The sequence below is a fragment of the Perca flavescens genome, chromosome 17 (assembly GCF_004354835.1).
Source record: "Perca flavescens isolate YP-PL-M2 chromosome 17, PFLA_1.0, whole genome shotgun sequence".
Taxonomy (NCBI): domain Eukaryota; kingdom Metazoa; phylum Chordata; class Actinopteri; order Perciformes; family Percidae; genus Perca; species Perca flavescens.
In genome coordinates this window covers 2,905,104-2,924,459 of record NC_041347.1, presented here as the reverse complement: position 1 = coordinate 2,924,459, position 19,356 = coordinate 2,905,104, and the positions used below count along the sequence as shown (strand labels likewise).

Below are 19,356 nucleotides of genomic sequence, written 5' to 3'. Positions count from 1 at the left end.
CTTTCTCTCTCTTTGTCTTTCCTTCTCTCTCTCTCTCATCCCCCCTCTCTCTCTCCCCCTCTCTCTCATCCCCCTCTCTCTCTCTCTCCCTGTCCCTCTCTCTCTATTTCCTTCTCTCTCCATCCCTCCTTCTCCCTCCCTCTTCCCTCCCTCTCTCTATCTCTCTATCTTTCTTTCCCCTCTCTCTCTCTCCTTTCCTCTCTATCCCTCTCTTTCTCTCTTGTTTGTTCTATGCAATGGATATGGCTGATAATAAGTCTTTTTAGTCAATTTATTGAAACTTCCACTTTTGACAGTTTTACAGTTTAGCTTACCGCTTTTCTACAAATGTATTTCAAGAAATTATTTTCCATCCATCCATCCATCTTCGTCCGCTTATCCGGTGTCGGGTCGCGGGGGGAGCAGTTCCAGCAGGGGACCCCAAACTTCCCTTTCCCGAGCAACATTAACCAGCTCCGACTGGGGATCGGCGTTCCCAGGCCAGGTTGGAGATATAATCCCTCCACCTAGTCCTGGGTCTTCCCCGAGGCCTCCTCCCAGCTGGACGTGCCTGGAACACCTCCCTAGGGAGGCGCCCAGGGGGCATCCTTACCAGATGCCCGAACCACCTCAACTGGCTCCTTTCGACGCAAAGGAGCAGCGGCTCTACTCCGAGCTCCTCACGGATGACTGAGCTTCTCACCCTATCTCTAAGGGAGACGCCAGCCACCCTCCTGAGGAAACCCATTTCAGCCGCTTGTACCCTGGATCTCGTTCTTTCGGTCATGACCCAGCCTTCATGACCATAGGTGAGGGTAGGAACGAAAACTGACCGGTAGATCGAGAGCTTTGCCTTCTGGCTAAGCTCTCTTTTCGTCACAACGGTGCGATAGATTGAATGCAATACCGCACCCGCTGCGCCGATTCTCCGACCAATCTCCCGCTCCATTGTCCCCTCACTCGCGAACACAACCCCAAGGTACTTGAACTCCTTCACTTGGGGTAAGGACTCATTCCCTACCTGGAGAAGGCATTCCATCGGTTTCCTGCTGAGAACCATGGCCTCAGATTTTTTCTGCTGGGGGACTTCAACGCACACGTGGGCAATGATGGAGACACCTGGAGAGGCGTGATTGGGAGAAATTATTTTATTATTATATATTAAATTATATTTTATTAGTGGTGTTCTTCAACTTTTCAATGAAATTCATATTTATTGAACCAATTTCCACTTTTTCAACTATTCTTCAGCTTCAGCTAAAGACCTCACAATGTTCTACATATTTTGTCATTTTTCAACCTTCATAGCCAACAATTCAGTTTAGCGTCAACTTTGAACTTTTCAATGATTTCCACTTTTTCAGCTATTCTCACTACTTCAACTTCTTCTTACGGATTTGAGCTATTCATCCAGTTAGCTTTAGCAATTCAGCTATTCAGCATTCCCACGCATTTTCTGCAGGAAATGCATTTTCTAGTTCAATTCAGGTGTCCCTGTTATGACAGAGTGACAGTGAGCCAGCATGCACAATCCCAGTTCCCTGAAACTCAGTGGCTGACTGGCTCTGGTTGATTTTATGACAGCATGGCAGGATAACCACAACTTCTCCATCCTTTCCATAATGTTGCCAGACACTTAGTGTTTCTGACCACAAGTAGTTGTGACTTGGGTGTGTGTCAGGGGTGGATTTTTTGTGATATAATGCTGGACAGTTGAATGAATAATAATGCATCATATAGTTTAATTGTGATATTTTGTGGGTGAAATCTGAATCTGCAACGTAACCAGTAACATTTTTTTCTGTCAGGTAAACGTAGTAGTACAATGTTTTCCTCAGATGTACTGAAGTACACAGTAGAGTAATGTAATGGATGCTGATGTTGGTGAAGATGGTTGTTGTTGATTATATTGTGTCAACTTTGTAGTCTCACACACACACACACACACACACACACACACACACACACACACACACACACACACACACACACACACACACACACACACACACACACACACAATCCGACAATGAGGTACCTTCTCATGGAGGTGTGTGTTTATTTGTGCTTCAGAACATAACTGCAGTAAAATAATCATTAAAACAATCATTATAAAATAAAATGCAATCCTTCAATTCACTGCTTTGTTCAGTGCTCCCTCTCTTCAATTACTCTCTAGCTCACTCGACCACCGCTGCTCTCTCTTTCTCTCTGAGTGGTACCTACTACATATTATACATTTAAGGCAGGAGATGACAGAAAAAACCTCTTCTTAACTTTAAGACAAATGTTTTGATTTGGTTGCCCCCTACAGTATAAACTGTGAACACCCACTGTACAAACGCTCACATATTTTCGTTCGTTACGATGCTTTAACATACAAGAAAAAAATAAAATCATACACTATACATTCATTTATAAACAAATGAGACTGATGTGCACTGACCAATATTTAAAAAAAGTTCTGTAAGACGTATCACTGCCATCTTTCTTCTCTAACAAAGCTCACTGAAATGAAGAAAATGTCTTCTCATTCGCGTCTTTAAAAAGGACATTTGCACTTTTAGCAGGAAGAGGAAAAATACAAAAGTGTACAGTGTGCAGGGGTCTTAAGACATAATAATTAAATTGCTATCATAACAGAAATATTTTCATGCATGTGTGTTTTTTTTTTATTTTTACATGTGGATATCTTGTCTCAGAATGGAAACCCTCATGTTTAGGTATCTTGGGATACCATGAATGTCAGTTTGGTCAGCTCTGGTTAAAACTCAGTCAGCTTCCTCAGAATCTGGAAACTCCACAGGAGCTTTGTAGCAGCGACGGCCGGTCCCTCCCTGTCTGAAGGGAGCAAACCGCAGCCATTTCTTCACCACGTCAGCGTACTGGTGATGTGTGGCCTCCTTACCCACCGGTGTTCGTTTCAGAGCGCCTAAAAGAGGAGAGGCTAGGGATTATCCTTTGTACGGCTCACCTTTATTTATTTACCATCCTTAATAACACGTTCTTTTGTACATGTTTTCTATCAGATACAGATGAAGAAACTGCAATCCAAACCACTTATTTAATACCAAAACAACTCTAATCAGTTTGCATGAGCCAAACAATATGATAATGTCAGTTAAAACCTGAAAGAAAGTCTCATTTACGTATATTAAAACCTACTCAAAAGGGCCCTATTTTAACGATCCAAGCGTACGGCGTGAAGCGCATGGCGGAGGTGCGTTCAGGGCTCGTCCAAATCCACTTTTGCTAGTTTGATGGCGGGAAAAAAGGGCCTGTGCACATGGTTCTAAAGGGTTGTACTTAGGGTCTTCATTAATCCATAGGTGTGTTTTGGGCGTAACGAACCCAATCAGAGTGACATCTCCCATTCCCTTTAAAAGCCAGGCGCGTTTGGACCTTGGCACATTGCTATTATGATGGCGGATTTGCGCTGTAATATTTTTATTTGTAATCTTTTGCATGTTTGTGTGCTGCTGCGCTTCCCTGTGTGTGTGCAACAAGCATTGTGTGCGCATGCTGTGCACGAGCACAGGCGCATTTTAATAATGCGCTGTTAAAATAACAATGAGATGCTGCGTTATTGACTTTAGACCAGGTTTTTGTTGGTCAATGGCCTCCAGATAGCAATACGCCAAGAATGCACCTGAACACACGTCCCTGTAAGACCAGCACGCCCATGGGCGCAATAACAGTAATGTATTCCTTGTTGCTGTAACGCAGTCATATAGCGCATTACTGATACAATTTTGGTAATATTATACCCGTTACAATGTCAGTAACGCGAGTTCCAACGCATTTTAACGCAACATTTAGTGGCATTTGTTTTTTTTTTTTTTAAGAATTCACCAACACCGCGAAACATTTCTTCACAGGAAAAAAAATAAAATATATATATGTAATATTTCCTGTTGCTGTATTCAATGGTTGAGATGACTGCTGAGACAGATACATTTGTGAGATGGATATTATTTTCAGTCACTGTTCCCGTGGTCAGAGCCAGAACCAGAGACGGTACGGGACAACATCTGGGTCCCAACAGGTGACGGTAGCATTTTATCAGTTGTGGAGAGTAACAATGCCGTACTTCAATACAACTAAGGTACTTTTTATTTTTTTTGAACTGTGTTTTTATTGAACTTTTCATTTACATATAAAAAAACAAAACAACAACAAAGTTAAAGTAAATACAAAAGTCCATGACAGCACCTCAGACAATACACCACATACCAGTACATTGTCTGCATGTTTCAAACATTAATAAATACATAAATATTTACTTCAAGCAAATTTTCAATTAGTGCCCACTTCTGTCGAAAGATTTCCAATTTCAACTGCAAGTCTGCTAACTAAGGTACTTTTAATTGAGTATTTTCATTTTCTCCTACTTGCCTATTGTACGTTTTACTTCTCTATTTTTATAACTTTAGTTACTTTGCATATTCATATTAATTATACAAAATATTATGAATAATCTATGATGTATTAAAGTGGATAAAGAGGAGACTTTATTGATCCGGTGGTGAAATTCACAAACCTGCCAAGTCAAACTTCCGCTGTTATTTAGGTGAAAGTTACTCAAAAGTAATGCAAAAGTAGCATTACAATTCAGAGACAGTCATATTGTAATATAACGCATTACTCTCAAATGTCAGTAACTAGTAATCTATAATGTATTACATTTTGGAAGTTACTTGCCTAACACTGTCAGCACAACACTGTCACACAAGAGGTTAATCAAACAGTGTAGAGCACGTGTCAAACTCAAGACCCAGGGGCCAAATCTGGCAGCTCACACATTTTGATTCGGCCCCCATATCAATTTAGGTTCACAATAAATCGGAAACTGTTTTTCAAACTGCAGAATTTTCCGACTTTGAGACTCAGAAATTCCGACAGAACCAGAGAGTTTGCATATTCAAGCAGTGAAACAGGTTGCTGTGTTTTCGGCTGTGTGGTAGCCTGCTTTTAAAAATGTACTCTTTGTTTTGCTTGATTTGCTCCGCTTTCCTACCGATTTTTGCAGTTCCTAGTACATAACGTTTCTAGAACCCTTTTTTCTCCTGTTACGACAGGACCAATTTGGGGATTATTAAATTCCTCTGGCCACAGTTCCTGTAACTCTTTCAGCTCCTACTTCAGGGCAGGGTCTTTTCCCTTTTCCGCATAGTGGTGTTAGATGGCTGTGTTATAATAACAAAAGGTCAGTTCCTATGGCCACTTGGCCAGTGTGAATGCAAATGGGAAAACCGGTTTTGGGGGAAGAGTAGTTAGTAGAACCGTTTAGAAGTGGACTGTTCCTATAACTACGTTCCTGTAACTACTTGGTCGGAAAGAGGCTTACGATGGCTAAGGACTTTTTTTAGGGTTTTTAGGCTTGGCCAGTCTATATCCTTTGCCTTCCACTTCCGGGATTGCTCCGGTGCTGCAGGAAATTCTGCCGGATGCATGAATTTTCCAATTCCTTCCACTTTCTTTGTGTTGTAATTTTAAATTCGGTGGATTTAAGAGGACTATGGTTAACTGTTCCTCAGATCTATGCAGGGTAAATCCAGACTAGCTAGCTAGACTATCTGTCCATTCTGAGCAGCGGCTCGGTGCGGAGTTTACCACCGCCCATGACGATTCTGATTGGTTTAAAGAAATGCAATTAAACCAGAGCACGTTTTCCTCGCATCCCCGAATGCTATGTGGAGTAGTCAGACCCTCCTTTAGCGCGCTTTGGAGGAGGGTCTGGGCAAAGCGAGACTAGCCAAACTGTAAGTGAGAAAGCTATATGAGCCATATAATACAATAATACAGTCAAAGATATTTTACTTTTTCAATTAAATAAAAGCATTTCAATAAACTAAACTTTATGTGGTTTTCATTTTTCAGTGTGGCCCTTAGTGAAATTGAGTTTGACACCTCTGGTGTAGAGGTTTCAAACTGTGAGGCGTCTCCCCATGGGAGAGTTGCAGGGGGGCATGGAGGGCAAATATACTGCATAAGGGGTTTGCCTTTTATTTTGTTCTGTTTGCCTTTTATGTTGTAGTTATTATTATTACGTTTTTGGTTGCTTTTTATATTGCCTTCCATTTTAACTGTGTATTTTTTACGTAATGTTGCACTGTACAGCACCTTGTAAGTGGGCCGGTACGATCGGCCTTCCATTGGTAAGTAAATTTATCTTATTGGCAGTTTCATTCATCAGTGTTTCCCGTTCGTTTAAAATAACGCCAAATATCCATTCCAGCACTCCCCCTGTTCATTCTGTGTTGTTTCTGAAAACATTTTAAGCGAGAAATAGGCCATACAGTTGCTGAATCTGTCTTCATTTCAGATCGACAAATCACAATAAAGTTGCTCTCATCTTATATTTAGTAGATTAAATTAGCATGTGTACTTACAGAAGAGGACCCCTTGGAGGCGAGTGTTCCTGAAGCTTCTCTTCTGTCCGCGGCCCACCCAGTTAAGCTCAGAACCCACAGCGAATGAAAGCACAGCCTGCATAAGGCGTCTCACTGCATCTTCAACCGTAGCTCCGCCCATCCGGGACAGGTAAGACACCTTGAATTTAGACAAGGCATCAACAACAGTTTCACAGCACACACTGAGCATTCACACAGCAAACAACTCAAGGGACTTAAAACTGCAGTAGGTAACTTAGTAGGTAACTCGGGGAAGACCCAGGACTAGGTGGAGGGATTATATCTCCAACCTGGCCTGGGAACGCCTCGGGATCCCCCAGTCGGAGCTGGTTAATGTTGCTCGGGAAAGGGAAGTTTGGGGTCCCCTGCTGGAGCTGCTCCCCCCGCGACCCGACACCGGATAAGCGGACGAAGATGGATGGATGGATGGATGGTACCGCTCAATTGTTCGATATCTCCTCCTTTTCTCTGGGCCAGTATTCTGTATCTCCTGAGAGACCTCCAGCCAGCGTGCAGCGGGGTCTGACAGTCCAGGCAGAAAGCCAGCGATCCGGACAGGCACGCGAACGAGATTTAGAAGACTAACTGACCTCAGATCAGTTTGTGGCCTATGTAAATTTTGGGGCGTTACAAAGATAGAAGGTAGAGCCAAATGAGGAGTTGGGAAGTTGACGTCAACTTTTAGCTTTGTTCAGATTCGCCCGTTTTCAGAGTGAGATTGTGAGATTTGCACAGGAAAGAGGTGTCAATGGGATTTTGAGTTTCTATGTATGTCCTATTTACCCTCCAACCCTCGTTTTACAACTATGACAAAGTAAAATCAGTTTCGCATTCTATCCTCCCTTTAAGCATTATTTGATTATAATGACACACATAACCATATCTGTGATTGTACTGTATATGTAGCCTACATAATATTACTGCGCACCTGGTGCCACGAGAGGGCAAAAGGGGGCTTTGTCAGTGTTGGGAAAGTTCACTTTCTACATGAACTAGTTCAAAGTTCAGTTCACATTTCCAAAAATAAACTAGTTGCCACAGCCCATATAGAACCACAGACCGCAAATATTTGATCAGTTTTAACACTGAAACTATGTGTCAGATATCATCTTAATATCCAATCAGTTCAATGTGCCGTTTCAGGTTTGCTGTGGATGTGACTGAAGTGCAGATTTTCTTTTTGAAAGCCGGCGGGCAAAGTTTGCACAGAAAAGGATTTTTCGCATCCTCACCGACCTTGTCATAAAACTCGTTTAAATGGTCATATGAAGCCTCATTGCTGCTTCGTCGCCTCCATGCATACACAGTATATAAGAAGCCTCCGTGCTGCTTTTTGTTTTGATGACGCATGCGGCGGTGCAACACTGATGGCTGGTGTTGCCAGATTGGGTGTTTTTTCCGCTACATACTAAGGCCTGTTTACGGTGTGTTTTATCCGTGTTTTCGCCTGGAATGCTCTATAGAAATCTGGCACCCTATTGAATGAAAAACTGAAAGAGTGTGCCGTTCACAGACGCCAGAATGAACGAGTTCACAGTAACGTTCATCAGGCAGTAATACGGTACGTTCAGTTCACGTTCGTCCAAAATACGAACGAGTTCATGAACTATCATTCAATGAACGCGTTCAGGCACAACACTGTCAGTTGTATTTTGTGCCCCTTGTTTCAGCATCACATCCATAAAACATACAAACAACAACAACAACACAATTACTAGGTCTCCATGGCGTCTTTATCACAGGGGACTTTCAACTGTAATCCTATCTGCGGCGATAATTGACACAGAGAGCGACTGCTCCAGCCGTTCTCTCACTTCATTAGTAGCCTACGTCTATGACTTTAACCCCCTTATAAAAGCCGCTGTGCTCAGACCATGCCTAGCAACGCAGGGCTACAAAGAATAACCTTTTTTCTTTTTCAATTGACAACACTTGAAATGATACAGATTACAAAGTAGTACAAAATGTAAACCATACCATGGTGTTTCATTTTTACATCTGTCCTTAAGATCAAACCTATTTTTCTTTTTACAAAATAAACCAAAACACTGACGAGAACGATCTCGGGCAGATAATGAAAATAAACATGGAACAAAATTGAAATTGAAATCGTACCCTCTAAACTAAAAAGAAATCAGGTTTGAATTGAAATTGAACATTATTACTAAGCTTGTTTACTAAGCAACGCATGTTGTTTACATGTCTTTCGACAAGGCGGCTGCATTATCAGAAGCTAGAGCAAGCTAAATTTGGACATGAGTGATGGTGAATCGGATCAGGGAGACCCGTCATTTCCATCAGATGAGGAACCTTCATCTGATGACGAGGAACGTCCACCTACTCGTATCATCGCAGCGCAGCCGCCCTGAGACCCTGATGTGACAGGTACTTACAGTTACAGTCTAGTGATAGACATCCTAGTTAGACGTATCGTGTAACGTTAGCAGTTTCTAACGTTGGCCTACTGCACTAGCTAACCGGATTATAAATATTTTATTCTTTAGCTTCGGCTCAACCGTTGCTGGACGGAAGTGTTTACAACCGGGATCACGCACTGGGAGAGCCAGTCACAGCTGTGTGTGTGTGTGTGTGTTAAATCTGTAATGAAAGAGCCTAAAGCTCATAACTGACTTTTAAATAGTTACTTTGTCAAGTCGTACTTATTATTTATAAAAAGAGAGGGACAACTTAACTGCTTCAAGATTTGCGAGTGCTGACCCTGGGTAAATTAGTTAATTTTAGCATACTTTATGTATAAAAAAAAATCGCCATTGTCATTATCCCTTTCAGAATCACATCTCCACTTTAAGTGAAAGTGTGTGCTAAATGTGTGGCAGTGATAAATGTAGCGTTCAGAACTTCAGTGGCATCCTCTTGTGTTTCTAAGCACACATTGTTGACTGTATTCCTATGTATTTTATGCTTTTGTGTTTTAGTATGATTTACTGTGATTTATTGAGCTTTTCATGATTTTCGATTTGTTATAATGTGTTTATTTATTCGGCCAGTGAAGTGAGAAGTGCTATATAAATAAACTTTACTTACTTACATGTTGCAGTGGGAGAGCACGTCTAACACTTTCAAGAGATAGTGGTGATCGCCTTAAGCCACTACAAACGTTTTAATGTAAATGTCCACAGTCAAACATGGCTTTAATACAGAGAAAATGATCATGAAAAAAAAAAAAAAAAAAAAAAATGATTCCATTAATGGGGCCCTATAGATGCTGCTGACTGAATCATATGATACTAGTCATATCTGAATATTAACTATTTAAAGTTGTTTTCTTTATGCAAAGCCCCAGAAGGAGACAGAGGAACATGATGTTTTCGCCGATGATCTGTCTTATGTAGGCCTACTACTGTCAGGATATAGTGACAGTTTGAGCAAATATGACAAAAAGTTTATTTTTTATAACAGTTACCAACTGTATCTTTTAAGCATCCGATCACATCAGGGCTGTATTCGTACCGAACCGTCCAAGTACGGGGGTAAAGGTGAAGGGCACGCAGCCGAACGCACAACACACGGTGTGTAGAACGATGAATGTTATGTGATTTGGAAATGTAATGTGGAACCAAATTTCACGAGCGCAGGTTCCACTTTTACCCATACGCCGTTAGCAACACGTGCATAGGTTCGCACAACAGATTGGCGTGCGAGTCTGTCACACTACGGCGAGTGCAAATGAAACGCCGGAGATCCCGCTCAGCTACAACAGCAACAGAGAGACAGAGTTGTGTATACGACAAAGACGGTGTGTTGGCAGTGCTCCACCGTTGAAGGGTCTTTTGATGGAAACCCATCCAACATTCTTTTGCACAGTCGATGGCGTTGCTCAGATTTGTGCTGTAATTATCAATTATTTTCATAGTCGATTAATCTGTTGATTATTTTCTCAATTAATCGATTAGTTGTTTGGTGTGAAAAAAAGCCACCCAGTGTTTCCCAAAGCCCAAGATGACGTCCTCAAATGTCTTGTTTTGTCCCCAACTCAAAGATATTCAGTTTACTGTCACAGACGAGTAAAGAAACTACAAAATATTCATATTTAAGAAGCTCCAATCAGAGAATTTTCATTCTTTTTTCATTCAAAATGACCCAAACCGGTGAATTGGGTTATCAAAATAGTTGCAGATGAAGTTATTAGTTGACAAATAAACAAATAATCTTTGCAGCTCCAGCCCATATGTGCCAAACCGGAGCCCAACTCCTTATCCCCGCTGCTTGCAGGCAGCCTTTAGAAACTAAAGCAAAAAAACAATAACTGATGCAATTGGCATATAGCCAAGGTGGAAGTAATTGTAACACTCCTCCCTGTGCACACGTTTTATTTTTTCTATTTGATCTGTATTGACAATTTCCTAGTATAAGAGATGCTTGTTGTGCTAGTTTTACAGCTTATTGTAACCTGTTGCCTTTTGGGGAAGTGTTGATTCAGTGTTCGTACAGTGGGATACAGAAGTGTGTGATCGAGAACCTTTAACAGACTCCTGTGTAGGGCTGGGCAATATATTGATATATCGATATTGTGAATGAGACTAGATATCTTCTTAAATTTTGGATATCATAACATCGTAATATAACGTATACAAGTGTTGTCTTTTCCTGGTTTTAAAGGCTGCATTACAGTCAAGTGATGTCATTTTCTGAACTTATCAGACTGTTCTAGCTGCTTTATTATTCGCCTTTAACCACTTAGTCATTATATCCACATTACTGGTGATTATTTATCTAAAATCTCATTGCATTAAGATTTTGTGAAAGCACCAATAGTCAACCCTACAATATCGCCGCAATATTGTCTCCATATCTTCCAGCCCTACTTCTGTGTACAGTTACACCCCTACATCACACGTAAACAGCGCTGTTATAACTACCATTCTCTTCTGTATTCCTGCATCATCCAGCTGCCTCTCCATGTCATCCAGCTGCTCCAGGGTCCTCAGGGGGAGATCCATATCCAGGGCCTCAACATCCTCTTCCTCGTAGCCGGCCGGACCCTGCAGGCGGGCCTGAAGATCCCTCAGCACTGCCCACTGTCGCTGCTGCTCCTCTTGAATCTCCACTAGTAGGCCGATGATCTTCCGCTGAGCAGCTGTCTCTAGAGAGGAAGAGTTGGAGAGGAGTTGAATGTGACAGGGTGGGATAAGGGTATGGTGTAAGTTAGATAACTACATCTGGCTAGTCTGGCAAGGGATCGTTACTGTACATGTTAAGCCCAGTTCAGACTTAAGATTGGCAACGAATTGAACTTGCAACTACTTGCAACGCACAGGTCTGCAGCGTTCTAAAAACTGCCAGCTCACACCAATGTGACAAGACAAGACGGTGTATCATCTCCATAGCAACAACTCTTTGTACTTCCATCCTAACTTCCGACTTTCAAGGGGTGATAGAATGATTATATAGAGTATTTCACACTGTTCCTTATGGTCTCCTAATGGGGTATGTAACATTGGTTGGGCTGAAAATGGCCTGGTTGATATTTTATTGGCCCTTATGCATCCCTGTGTTTTGGCCCTATTTGTAACAAGAGCTTTTCTTCCAAATATGGTATGTTCGTGAATATTTAGATGAGCTGCGCGCTGATTGGTTGAGCGAATTGCCATACGCAGACATTAGAGATGCGCGCTGATTGGTTGAGCAAATCCCCAATACACACACAGAGAAACGACAGAATCTCATATTCCAGACACTGCAATGTTTCATTACCAAATTCACTTCTGAGACTTTTTTATGTGAGAAATCAACTATATAAAGCTCAAATATGGGCCGTTTTACGAAAATTGATGGCTAATTGCAAATATGGTAAGACGTATGGTAAGTGTCGGACTTCAGCGGCGGTGCTGCTGCCTCGCCGCCCACCCAGCCTTCCTTCACAGACCCCGGCCTGCTGTGAGCTCCGTTAGGCTGGCAGCCCTGACTGAGCTCCAGTGCCTGTAACTCCCCTCTTCCTGCTAGCTAAATGGCCCGTTGTGTGAGAGTGAGAGCGCGGTCAGCGAGCTTGTTACACCAGCAATCTCTTACCAAATGTTACACACAATGTCACGCCACTTACAGTGGGGGAAATAAGTATTTGACCCCTTGCTGATTTTGCAGGTTTGCCCACTTACAAAGAATGCAAAAATCTACAATTTTAATCATATGTACATTCTAACAGTGAAAGACAGAATCCCAAAGAAAATTACAGAAAATCACATCATATGAATTTAGGGGAGTTTCAGGCCCTGGAGCTCTGTCAGAACAGGGGTATTTAGTTGTCTATTTCCCCAAGAGACGGTGACTTTGTGCGGGTATGGAGTGCTGTGGGCTGCCAGTCGTGACGGAGCTCCAAGTACCTCATAGCAGGCCGGTGTCTGTGAAGGAAGGCAGGCTGGGCGGCGAGGCAACAACACAGGCAGCACCGGCGCTGAACTCCGACACACAGTCGGACGCTCGTTGGGCCTCCATTAAGAATAATAGATACGTGATCTGAGGAATAGAATTTTGATGACATGACACAGACCAAAAGTTGTGTAGAATTGAATGAAGCTTAATGCAAATATATAATGAAGTTTTGATAGCTATAAAGTTGGGGGGAAAAAAATCAAAAATCATATATATCGTGATATTTTTAGCAACGATTTTTAAAAGATTATTTTCCCTTTTATACTTATGATTCACCTATATATTTTCTGTGACTACATCATATCCGTTTCCAGCAAAACAGACTGAATGCAGAAAATGTCTCACGGTATATTGTTTGTAGAAGTGTATTTTTCCTTTTTTTTGTTAAAGAAGGATTTTTTTTTACAATACTCAATACTAACGAATCGCAATACTTCTAGAATTGCAATAAATGAAAATCGCAATAAAGATCGAATTGCACCCATGTATCGTGAAAGAATCAAATCGGGACAAAAGCATATCCCAGTCCCAGCCCTATTATAAAGTCATCAAAGCCATTAGAAGGGCCAGTGTCTGGCATGGGGCACCAAAGTGACCAGAAACGGCCCAAAGAGCAGGAGAGATGGATTCTCCCAACATCTCTTAGTTACCTTTCTTAACCCTTCATTTGGTATTGTTATAATATAACTGTTGCTTTATTGTGTGCTTTATAGGCTACCAGCTGTATAACCAGGGCTGTAGGTTGGTGGTGATGGTATGCTTGGGTCCTGATGTTGATGGTCATGATAATGCAGAGAAGGCAATTCTGTTTACTAAGCTACTGTATTTATTGGTTGGATTCTTATCTTCCATGGTATTTCTTAGTGTTTGTTTAGGGCATTAGGGTCCGTTCAGTCTTATTATTCATTGTAGTGGTTTAAATTTGTAGTGATTGTCTGTAGTTTTATTTGTGATGGCACTTGCTGCTCAGATGTTATTAGAGATTGATGAGATTTTTTAATCTCTGGATTTTCTTTATCTGGACTTTATTAGTTTTGCACTAGCACTTTATGATGGAAAACCTGGCACTTAAACTATGGAACGTAGGACTTAAGTATTTTATTTTAAATGATGTGAATGTATGGTTGTATTCCAAGTGCTTATTATTCAGTGTCCCACTTTATTTGTGGGACTTCTGTTGTCTTTTGTTCTGCTGTGTGTCTAATTGTCTTGTATCTAATTGTCTTGTTAACAATATAGTTGAGTAGTTAACTATTGATTCAAGTTAGGGATTAACGTTAGCTATATACCTTACTTCCTGACTGTTGTCTTAAAGGTACTCTAAGCGATGTCGCGCGTTTTTTTGTCACATACAGCAAACCTCTCTTCACTATCCGCGAGTTGCCTCTCCCCTGAACACACTGTAAAAAAACGCGCTCTCTGTAGACAACCCAGGCTCCACAAACGCCAACAAAAACAAAGTGGCCAACCTGGACCACAAAAACATAACAGTGTTCCAGCGTTCAGCCAATAACCGATGAGAAGGATTTGGGGTGGGGGTTGGGGGGTTAGTTACCTGAAGCACGGAAGGGAGGAGGAGGAGGAGGGAGGGGCGAGCTAGTCTCGTTTTGTTTGAAAATACTTTGAGCGTCAACAAGAATAACGTCCCCCAACATCGCTTAGAGCACCTTTAAGTACATACACATACCTTTATAATATGGATTATATAAATTGATACATTGACCTTGCTTCTCCAAGCTAGGGCTGGGCCATAATCCAACATTATTGTATATAATCGTGGCCAAAGATTTCTATATTACAGATCATAGTTTAGTCTATAGTCAATGCCATATGCTTGTTTAATGTGTTGGTTTTATTGCTTATCTGTTTTTAATTTGATATATGTGCTGGTTTTTACGGTAAAGTGTCTTTGAGTACGATGAAAAGCGCTATATAAATAAAATGTATTATTATTATTATTATTATTGTTATTAATAAATTAATGATCTCACTCAAAATCGTCTCATATTCTGTCACAGCTTGAGAACTTCTGTCTAGAGCATTCCATTTTTTTATTTTAATTTAAGAGGTGAATATGAGTTTAAATATTTTAAATTGTGCTTTAGTAATATATTCCAAAAACTGCTGTCCACATTTTTACATATTCCTCGAAACTCTAGCCTAACTAAAAAAAAAAGAATAAATAAAATAAATCCAATAACTAGTGAATATTAATGATAGTAAAGGGATTTGAAATTCTAGAATAAAAATAAATTGTACTTTTAGAAATAATAAAATAAAAATATGATAGTTCAAGACACATGATTATCAGACAGTGGCATACAGTGGAAACAGCAGTAAATGTACATAGAAATACTATTTTGATAACAGAAATTGTGCAATGCGACACAATGATGTTCACTTGACGTGCATTTTGAGGTATCACGGTAAATTCCCTTAGCCTACCTAAAATAGGGTAAGTTTAATGGCTAACGTTGACTTTATTGTCCTACTTCCTGACAGACCATTTAGATCCAGATTTTTGCTGTGGAGTGAAATACATGGTTCGCGGCTAACAGTCTACCTGTGGATGGGGCAGAGAGTAACTTGTCTGCGGCTCCGGAGCTACAGGCGGAGCAGAGTGGCGGCTGTACACCGAAGCTCACGTCCCCTTGCCGCGGGTCGTCTTTGAACTCTTCCCCTGATCGTCTGGAAACACGTTCGGCCAGATTGTGCATCTCATCTGACACAGCAGTCAGCCTCTGCTGGAGGGCTTCTCGAGCAATGTCTGCCATATGTTTGTTTACAAAACCCTCCACTCGTCGTTGCATCGGCCAGTCGGGGTTATCCCCGTTACCGTGCTCCATTTAAGTTTTTCCAAACTGTGAGCCGATGAAACGTTTCCGAAAGCCTTTATAAAACGTTTTGGCAACGTTTCTTTGCTCTATCACTACAGAGAACAAGCGGAAGTTGAGCTAAAGTAAAAACCAGCGAACGATATCACGTTGCACAAACGTCACCAAAATGTTGAAAGAACATTGGGGGGTGGCTATCGAACTACATTTCCCACAAGGCAAGCGCCGCACTGCCAAAGGCAGATTACCGTTTTTTTTTAGGAGTTTGACGCTTGAGTAATTATAAGAAATACACCGCCGTCCTATCCGAGACAGTCACTACAGTCGTCTTGTTTAAAAATGAGACCGAAATGATAGAATAGTTTAACCAGTGCCAGCAACCTTTTCAGTTTAGTTTTTTTTTTGTGTGTATTTGTGACTTGTCCGCTGTAACACTGCAATTACCCATGGAGAAAATAGCCTTATCAACCATTAATTGTTAGGCATCATGTAAGCAGAGCCAAAGTAAAAAAAACGTTGACATGTCCCCCCAAGTCAGTTTATAATCTGCAAGATTTCACATCTAGTCTAAATACTATTTCATACATTGGAAGATCATTTTCACCCACTAACTGTTATTCTAAGGCAACTCTCACCTAAAGCACAAATCACCTTAATTTAGTAAATGTGTGATCTGCAAGTGGTATACTGCAACGATATGAAATTTAGGGTAAATTTGGTATTTCAGTATAGGTGGGTAGTTTAAACGGTTTAACACCACTGCCCCCAAGTGACTGAAGTGAGTTTAGCAGCAAGATAATTTCTATAGTTAAGTTTTAGATCCTTTTAAGTGACAAACCAAAATAATATACAACCCATCTTTAAGTTGATAAGTGGCTTTAGAGTATTGTATTAGCACCTCCCTGTGGAAAGTACATTAAAGAGCAAACAATTGTGCAGTCAATAAACAAACTTTATTTTTAGACATTAAAATATCACAAAAAGGAATGCATGCCTGTTTAATACTATACTACATCCTCCTCCTCCTAATGCTTCTCCAGAACTGCCATATCCTCACTGGCCTCAGAGAACTCCCCCCTCCTCCATACCAGTACACAAAAGGCAAATACAACTACAGCAATACATTTAGAATTCAGAAAAGGTTAAATCAACAAAACAAGCAATATATTGTACTCCTGTAAGGAATGACACCTAAGTCAGATTTATTTATCATTAGTACTCCTCTCCTTCTTCCTCTCCCTCCCCCTCAATAGAGTCGACTCCAACCTCCTCATAATCCTTCTCCAGAGCTGCCATGTCTTCTCTGGCCTCAGAGAACTCCCCCTCCTCCATCCCCTCACCCACATACCAGTGAACAAAGGCACGCTTAGCGTACATCAGATCAAACTTGTGGTCAAGTCGAGCCCAGGCCTCTGCAATAGCAGTGGTGTTGCTCAGCATGCACACAGCCCTCTGGACCTTGGCCAGGTCTCCACCAGGAACTACAGTGGGTGGCTGGTAGTTGATGCCCACCTTGAAACCAGTGGGGCACCAGTCCACAAACTGGATGGAGCGCTTGGTCTTGATTGTGGCAATGGCGGCATTCACATCTTTGGGCACCACGTCACCACGATACAAAAGGCAGCAGGCCATGTATTTGCCGTGGCGAGGGTCACATTTCACCAACTGATTGGCTGGTTCAAAGCAGGCATTAGTGATTTCTGCCACTGAGAGCTGCTCATGGTAAGCCTTCTCAGCAGAGATGACTGGGGCATAGGTGGCCAGAGGGAAGTGGATACGGGGATACGGCACCAAGTTGGTCTGAAACTCTGTCAGATCAACATTGAGGGCACCGTCAAAACGAAGGGAGGCAGTGACTGAGGACACAATCTGACTGATTAACCTGTTCAGGTTGGTGTAAGAAGGACGCTCGATATCGAGGTTCCTACGGCAGATATCGTATATGGCCTCGTTGTCCACCATGAAGGCACAGTCAGAGTGCTCCAGTGTGGTGTGGGTGGTCAGGATGGCGTTGTAGGGCTCCACAACAGCCGTGGATACCTGGGGAGCTGGGTAGACGGCGAACTCCAGCTTGGACTTCTTTCCGTAGTCCACAGACAGACGCTCCATCAGCAGGGAGGTGAAACCAGAGCCGGTGCCACCTCCAAAGCTGTGGAAAACCAGGAAGCCCTGAAGGCCAGTGCACTGGTCAGCCTAAGGACCGAGAGAGAGAGACAGCAGTCACATATGAGATACAATTATGTCAATTAATACATTTGAAAATGATTGATGAAAACCCTCCTGATATCAAGTTACCCACCAGTTTGCGGATCCTGTCCAGCACCAGGTCGATGATCTCTTTGCCGATGGTGTAATGTCCACGGGCGTAGTTGTTGGCAGCGTCCTCCTTGCCAGTGATCAGCTGCTCAGGGTGGAACAGCTGGCGGTAGGTCCCAGTGCGCACCTCATCTAAGGAGACCGATTCAATCAGAAATCACTTGAGGGTTTGACTTCATGAAATAAGGTAACAATGACATCTAAAGTTTCAATTAGAGTTTACCGATGACAGTGGGCTCCAGGTCCACAAAAATAGCCCTGGGGACGTGCTTTCCAGCTCCAGTCTCACTGAAGAAGGTGTTGAAGGAATCATCTCCTCCTCCGCAAGTCTTGTCACTGGGCATCTGTCCGTCCGGCTGGATCCCATGTTCCAGGCAGTAAAGCTCCCAGCAGGCATTGCCAATCTGGACACCAGCCTGACCAACGTGGACAGAGATACACTCACGCTGTGGAAAGGAAAGAACAAGGTTCTTTACCAGTATGCAAACTACCAGTAAATGTCAGATTCATACATTTTATTATTAGAAAAAAAAAGAAACAAAAAAAGTTCCATCCAGGCCCTTTCAACTGGGCGGTAAAGCAGAGCAATGTGCCAAGGCTAACGTTAATGTAGCTACTTAACGTTATAACGAGAAAAAAGAAATAAACGTTATAACGTTAACGTGCGTTATTATGGAACCCACGTAACATCTAGGAAAGGCCCGCCCTACGAAGCAGCTCGATTGGTTGGGTTAGGCATTGACCTAGCGTGGTTATAGTTAAGAGCCGATTGGTCAGGGGATAGGACCTGAACAAATCGGGTTACGTTACCTTGCGTAAGCTTGGAAGCCTGGCCAATACAATAGTGTGTGAATGCTATTGAACGGCGGGCCTTTCCTAGAAGTTACGCGGGTTCCATAATAACGCCGTTAGCGTACTTAACGTTAGGCTAATGTTAACGTTTAGCTTGCTAGCCCAACTGGGTCAATGTGCACACGGCACAGACAAAAAAAAATATTAAAAACAATATCACAATTACAGGTAAAACGTAGCATTGCCATTAAACACAAAGCGTCGCTAACGTTAACTGCTCTTCCCATCAGACTTTTTTAGCTAGCTAGCTAGTTAGCTAGCTAACGGTTAACCTAAAAGTTCGGCAATTAGCTAGCTAGCTATCGTTAATGCCGATAAATAGTTAAATTAAATTGATATTTAACATGTGGACTGTGAGCCTGGTGAAATCAAAAAGAAAACGTTTCTTTTTTCCATACTCACCATTTTAACTGACACTACTCAACAGCGATTCAAACAAAACTAGAAATAAAATGAAGAGGTTGATTTAACGGTCATTTCTCACAACTGCGCTTAAATAATAGTGCTGTTGCTAGGCGTGGCCTCGCTGTTACGAGGGCGAAAGAGAAGCTAAATCTGATTAGTCGAGAGTC

At 41.9% G+C, this 19,356-nt stretch overlaps 2 protein-coding genes across 2 annotated transcripts; both read right to left on the bottom strand.

The window, feature by feature from the left end:
* Positions 1-2,088: 2,088 nt before the first annotated feature.
* Positions 2,089-15,837, bottom strand: si:dkey-187a12.4 (uncharacterized). The gene is made up of 4 exons (XM_028603667.1): positions 15,346-15,837; positions 11,273-11,496; positions 6,372-6,531; positions 2,089-2,911 (listed from the first exon to the last, which is right to left on the bottom strand). The coding sequence occupies exons 1-4, from the start codon at positions 15,626-15,628 to the stop codon at positions 2,751-2,753; spliced, it is 828 nt and encodes a 275-aa protein (XP_028459468.1). The 5' UTR covers positions 15,629-15,837; the 3' UTR covers positions 2,089-2,750.
* Positions 15,838-16,550: 713 nt separating this feature from the next.
* LOC114571679 (tubulin alpha-1B chain) lies at positions 16,551-19,316 on the bottom strand. The gene is made up of 4 exons (XM_028602753.1): positions 19,187-19,316; positions 18,156-18,378; positions 17,916-18,064; positions 16,551-17,809 (listed from the first exon to the last, which is right to left on the bottom strand). The coding sequence occupies exons 1-4, from the start codon at positions 19,187-19,189 to the stop codon at positions 16,829-16,831; spliced, it is 1,356 nt and encodes a 451-aa protein (XP_028458554.1). The 5' UTR covers positions 19,190-19,316; the 3' UTR covers positions 16,551-16,828.
* Positions 19,317-19,356: the final 40 nt, after the last annotated feature.

Excerpts from the sequence above, each read along its gene's own strand:
- LOC114571679 (XM_028602753.1), bottom strand. Across the intron at positions 18,065-18,155 it reads CCTGGAGCCCACTGTCATCG|ATGAGGTGCGCACTGGGACC; the intron begins GTAAACTCTAAT and ends CGGTCTCCTTAG. Across the intron at positions 17,810-17,915 it reads TGGACAGGATCCGCAAACTG|GCTGACCAGTGCACTGGCCT; the intron begins GTGGGTAACTTG and ends CTCGGTCCTTAG.
- si:dkey-187a12.4 (XM_028603667.1), bottom strand. The coding sequence starts at position 15,628 with ATGGAGCACGGTAACGGGGATAACCCCGACTGGCCGATGCAACGACGA. Across the intron at positions 11,497-15,345 it reads ACTCTCTGCCCCATCCACAG|AGACAGCTGCTCAGCGGAAG; the intron begins GTAGACTGTTAG and ends CTTCCTCTCTAG. Across the intron at positions 2,912-6,371 it reads CCTCCAAGGGGTCCTCTTCT|GCGCTCTGAAACGAACACCG; the intron begins GTAAGTACACAT and ends CTCCTCTTTTAG.